This window comes from Saimiri boliviensis, chromosome 1 (assembly GCF_048565385.1).
Source record: "Saimiri boliviensis isolate mSaiBol1 chromosome 1, mSaiBol1.pri, whole genome shotgun sequence".
Classification (NCBI taxonomy): domain Eukaryota; kingdom Metazoa; phylum Chordata; class Mammalia; order Primates; family Cebidae; genus Saimiri; species Saimiri boliviensis.
Window position 1 is genome coordinate 50,331,417 of NC_133449.1, and position 5,944 is coordinate 50,337,360.

General features: G+C 41.0%; 1 gene segment (V, D, J or C); it reads left to right on the forward strand.

Annotated features, from left to right (window-relative positions):
• Positions 1-1,901: 1,901 nt before the first annotated feature.
• Positions 1,902-2,451, forward strand: LOC101053719 (immunoglobulin kappa variable 1-12-like). The segment is given in 2 exon segments: positions 1,902-1,990; positions 2,114-2,451. Coding segments are annotated over 2 exon segments (378 nt in total).
• The last annotated feature ends 3,493 nt before the right edge of the window (positions 2,452-5,944 follow it).

Below are 5,944 nucleotides of genomic sequence, written 5' to 3' on the forward strand. Positions count from 1 at the left end.
CTCCGAATTCCTGCCAGAGCTCATGGAGGAGGGGGTCCTATGACTCAGGATTGTAAAACAAGTAGCCAGTCGTATGAAAGTCAAAGATCAATCAATCCAGAGAAAGTTTGAGAGAACTCCTCTCACTGGATGAGAACATAAATGGGGAGGGAATAACTCAAGGGTTAAAACCTTAGCTGCTCCCACCTGAAGGGATTCCCTCTCCGGATACCCTCCCACGACAGCATGGGAGCTGCTCTTTCTCTCTGTGTGTCTAATAAATTGCTCTTCCACAAAACTCTTTGGGTCCACAGTTTTTATTCAAATGGTAAACTCCCTGTGCCTCCTGGGACCCTTTCCCAATCCTTTGGGGTCAGAGAGGCCAAGAGCTAACCAGCCGGGTGTAGCAGTTAGGATTCCTGGTTTTCACCCAGATGGCCTGGGCTCAGGCTAGACTCTCTGAATCTGGATATCTGGATCCTGGCAGGCTGTTTGGTAGCTATTTCCTTGAAATCCAGTCTCCTGGAAAAGCAGGAGGAGGTTTGTGTACAGGAAATACTCCCCGGAGTCCCTGAGCTTCAGTGCACTCATACTGATGTAGTTGGCTGCACGGCCCCTGCTGATGAACCAGGCTGACGGGCACTGGGAAAGGCAGCTGTGTGAGGTATTGAGGCTCAAATCTGTGCTTCAGGTTTATCGGATTCAAATATTTTTTCTTCTATTTGTGCAGTGGCATGGCAGGAGATGGAGACTCTCTCTAAATGGATGTGAGACAGGGAGGCTGTCATCTGGTCAGGATGGTGTCCTCACTCACTGCTGAAGAGTAAAATAAGAGAGGGTTACTTGTGGTGCACGGCAAGGACATGCACTGAGCAGCAGCCGTCCTCGCTAAGGAGAGACGGTTCACTGACCCGACCTTTCCCCGGGGCATCCCCCTCACCTGCTCTCCAGAAAGCCAGGCTGTAGAGCAGATGCACCTGAGACCCCAGAAACAGGCTGGTGGGGAGTACAGCTCACAGCATTACCCAGGAGATGTAACCTTTCTTGTCTTGCTTTGAAGCAATTGATTATATGAGCCTAGATTGATCGAGGGTTTCAAGTTGATCCTAATTCAGGCTCCTATACTTAGGAAGTGAAATAGAGATTTTAGCTGAAGTAATCAGACCTGGCATCACTAGTCCGCTCTCCATGCTGGTGAACCATAAGAAATCATACCCAAAGGCAGGAAAGGAGATAGAATATGGAGATCATCACACCAAGAAAAAGATGCAGCCCATTTAGCCCCTGGGCATTAAAGAGACCTATAGCTCTGGATCATGGCGGATCTACGCATGGCACAGGGATCATGTTAGTGCATCTTCCGCAAATTGCTTTTCCTTATAATGCTAAGAACAACGGCTTCAGTTTATTAGTAAATTATATTGAATTTATTAAACATGCTTCTGATAAAGTCTTTTTGTTTTCATTTCAAAAAAGAAACAATTTCACATTGACAGAGACATTGTCAGTATAGCATTAAATACTTTTACACTCATCAGATTCCTTTGAGAATAACTGAAAATTCTGATGGCCCCACATTCCAAAACTTTATTATGAATTTTCTGCCAAAAATGATGCTTTCCTATACCTAATACAAGTATAAAATACATTATTTAACCTAGCCTTAGATTAATTTAAAATTTTGAAAATTCACTCCAAAAATATGTTCTGTAACCATATGGCCACCAAAGAAAAGTGTATTTTCTCAAAGTAAATCTGTGCTGCCCTGATCTGACCTGGGACCCAGGGGACACTGCCCCCGTACTGAGTTACTGAGATGAGCCAGCCCTGCAGCTGTGCCCAGCCTGCCCCAGCCCCTGCTGATTTGCATGTCCCAGAACACAAACTCCTGCCCTGAAGACTTATTAATAGGTTGGTCACACCCTACGCAGGAGTCAGTCCCAGTCAAGACACAGCATGGACATGAGGGTCCCCGCTCAGCTCCTGGGGCTCCTGCTGCTCTGGCTCCCAGGTAAGGAAGGAGAACACTAGGAATTTACTCAGCCAGTGTGCTCAGTACTGCTGGAACTACAGGGAAGTCCTCTGATAACATGATTCATAGTATGAATATTTGTTTTTATGTTTTCAATCTCAGGTACCAGATGTGACATCCAGATGACCCAGTCTCCGTCCTCCCTGTCTGCATCCGTAGGAGACAAAGTCACCATCACTTGCCAGGCAAGTCAAGGTATTAACAGCTGGTTAGCCTGGTATCAGCAGAAACCAGGGAAAGCTCCTAGGCTCCTGATCTATGCTGCATCTAGTTTGCAAACTGGGATTCCCTCTCGGTTCAGTGGCAGTGGATCTGGGACACACTACACTCTCACCATCAGCAGCCTGCAGCCTGATGATTTTGCCACTTATTACTGTCAACAAACTTATAGTACTCCTCCCACAGTGTTTCAAGTCATAACATAAACCCCCAGGGAAGCAGATGTGTGAGGTGGGGCAGCCCTGGATGCTCCTCCTGGTGCTCTATCTGCTGAGAGCATTTCTCAAACTCAGTTAGGTTTTGAAAGTCATTGGGAGATTTTCATAGAGGGGACGAGGGAGGCTTCTTTGAACCCTAAGCCTCTTTCACCCAGAAGCCCAGCAGAAAAGATGTAACAGTGCCTGTCCTGGTTGAATAAAGAAGAGAGATAAGTCCACCTGAGGAGTCTGTGTTATGGGATAATTGGAATTCATGCAGCAAAAGAGAAGCCACTCTCAATATTCCAAAAAGAAATCCTTCAAGTTGAATAAATTAGCATCTAAACCATGGTCTTTTCGAAGCCTATGGTATGTTATTCATGAAGCAGATATTAGAGACAGGGGATTCTCAGGTGATCCTCTAGAAGCCAGAGTGCAAGTGCACCTGCCCCTGGTGATATGGGCTGTGTACCTATGTGGTGATCCTCAGATCTGCCTGGGAAGCCCAGGGCTGGGGGTGCTGATGTTCTCAGCTGCCTGCAGGACCTTTCCAGGTGATTCTCCAGTTCATATCTAACTCCACGTATTTTACTTCAGCTGTCAGCGTACATGAATTCACCACTCTGATTTCCCAATCTCAGGGGATGGCCTCTCGTTGAGCAACTCTAAAGAAACAATAGAGAGAAAATGGGTTTTAGAAAATGTGCTTGTAGATGTGATAGTAACAATGGGGAATTGACAGCTGACAGGCCAGTAAGGTTACTCTTTCCACAAGGTTCAAAATTTTCCAGTTACAGATTGTCTCAAAACACTAGAATGTGCTTTCAAATCTTACCAGGAAGAAAAGTTCATTAAGTCACAGATGAAAGAGAAAAATCAGGAAATTGTATGAAATATATCATAAGGCTGTTTGTGGTAGCTCATGCCTGTAATCCCTAGCACTTCGAGAAGCTAAGGCAGGAGAATCACTTCATCCTAGGAACTTGAGATTGGACTGAATAACATAGGAAGACTCTGTCTTTTTTTAAAAAAAGATAGAACAATCATTTGACAACCAAATAAGCCTTCTTCAACAAAAAAGCAAACAGTAAGAGAAAATCCTAAACATGGATATGGCATTTTCCCCCTTAATATGAAAGTCCCTTGCTACTCAAAATTATCCAAAATTCAGCAGCACCTCAGCATCCCTGAGAGGATGTTTTGCATGTTACGTAGCAGGCCCACCTCAAATTTCCTGAAAGATAATCTTAATTTTAACATGGTAACAGATGATCTATATGAATTTTAACAATATATGTTTTAGGTGATATTTTAGCTAAAGAGATTTATTTTTTTCTCAATGAGGACATTCAAGAAAATTTCAATGGAAGGTCACATGTTGAAAGCACACCCAGCTTTACTTTCAAGTTAATGCAACATTGCATTTGAAAACATTCTGAAGATTATAAAGGTTGAAAATTATAATTATCTATCTATGGAATTATCAAATAACCTGATGTTTAAATGGAGTAAACATTTTTAGAAACTTCAGTAATTACAAAGTGAAATAATCAATTAAAGTTGTGTATCTATGTTAGAGATTGTTGGACTTAATTGCATCAGGTCAGCTTGGTGTGGGATGTTGTTTACTCCTGCGACCTATAATGAGAATCTTCTGCCCTGGGTAGTCACTGTACTTTAGGCTTGTCCTCACATAAATGCAATCCATAGGCTGGAGACAAGCTCAGTTCACTGCGGCTGAACCAACCAGCTGAGCCCTGCCTTGATCAGCCAATTGATTATGACAATGAACATTCATGAATGTGAAAATAAATACTTAGTGTAACAAAATGCTGAGTTTAAGTGGTTGGTTGTCAATAATCATTGTGCAAAAACAGGACAATACAGTGTTTATACATCTACTTATTTAGATAGATGCATTTTGTTAAAATTGATGGCATAAATATGAATATTTATTAATCCAAATATAGAGATACTAAGACAACATTTAAAACAGTAAAACTTAATACAAATAAAACCCACAAAATTTATATCATTTATGGAAAATGTACATATTTGAGTGTGTATAAGATACATACTAGTACGTTTATATTTTTGAAAAATTATTGACTGCAGATACTTATATGTACACATATATATGTCTAAATAAGGTGATTTAAGTATATTATATAAGCAACATGTGCATATTTACAAATAATTATATAAAAATCATATCTGTGAAGGTGATTTCAGTTTTCCCCCCTTAAAAACACTGTGCCCAACACCAGGTATAGTATCTGCTCCAGCTACTGAAATTTTCTTTATAACCTTTAGCTATAAAACACTCAACTAATGGGTATGTACACCTTAAAGTATTTTTCTAACTCAATGGAGGGGTAAAGGGTATTAATGGGGATAGCTGCCTAATTAAAAAATTAATCATTGCATCCTATGGAAGTCCAATCATGCTTATACCCCCAATGATGCTATGCTGGATGGAGTTCTCATAACTGGGGGCTGTATTGATGTCACACCACTACCATTGTCAAGAATGCCCTGGGAGACTAGAGGTCACAATAGTGGGTAAACTCCAAGGGTAAAGTCACCATACACTTTGCAAAGAGAGATTAGCAATTCCATGACATTGGAAATATTGGTTTTGACAGATCATCAGGCCTCAGAAGAAACAAAACTGAAGGAGTGGAGACAAAGCTGGTGTGGAAGAGCTATAACTGGACCTTTGAAAATAGCTCAAGATAAAAAACAAAACAAATGCTTCCCAAGTGAATATTCATCTGTATTCCATTACTGAGGATCTGCTCTTAGTAATTAAGGGGATCCAATACTAGAACTTCAGTCAATCATCTTTCCCAGCTTTTTAAGGAAGTCACATGAACCATAAAATCCACACATGAGCTCAACAATGTGAATTTCAGTTGATGAGGCTTGCATACCCACGGATCTTCTGAGCATTCAGCTTGCCAAGTAGCATAACCCCTCCTGAACCACTGACATTGTATCACACATCAGTGGTCAGACTAACAGCATGTGTCAAGTGAGTACAGTGGACCTAACCCAAATGTATATACAGGAAAACAGTGGTTGTTTTCCTGTATATTCAAGAAATCCTTACATAATTTAGCATTAGAAGAAGCAACTTGACTACAGCAAAACAAAACAAAACAAAACAAAACGTGAAGCCATGTATGTTCATGCTGTTGTCATATGTACAGGGCCAGCTGTCCTTATAGAAAGGAGAAAACCCATTATTAGTCAGGGAAAGCCAAAACACAAACTGCTGTAATGTCAAATCCCTGTCTCACCAGATGTACTGGAGAGACAGTGGAGGCCCTGAAACACTGATGTGTTTGATGTTGTTACCCCCATCAACAGAATAGGAGAATCTGAGAAATGACCGTTTATTATGGGTACAGAGAAGATTGAAATGTTTCTATTCACTCTTGTCTGTGGTTTTCTGGTTGACAGATCTTTTTTTTTTTTTTTTTTTTTTTTTTTTTTTTTTTTTTTTTTTTGAGAC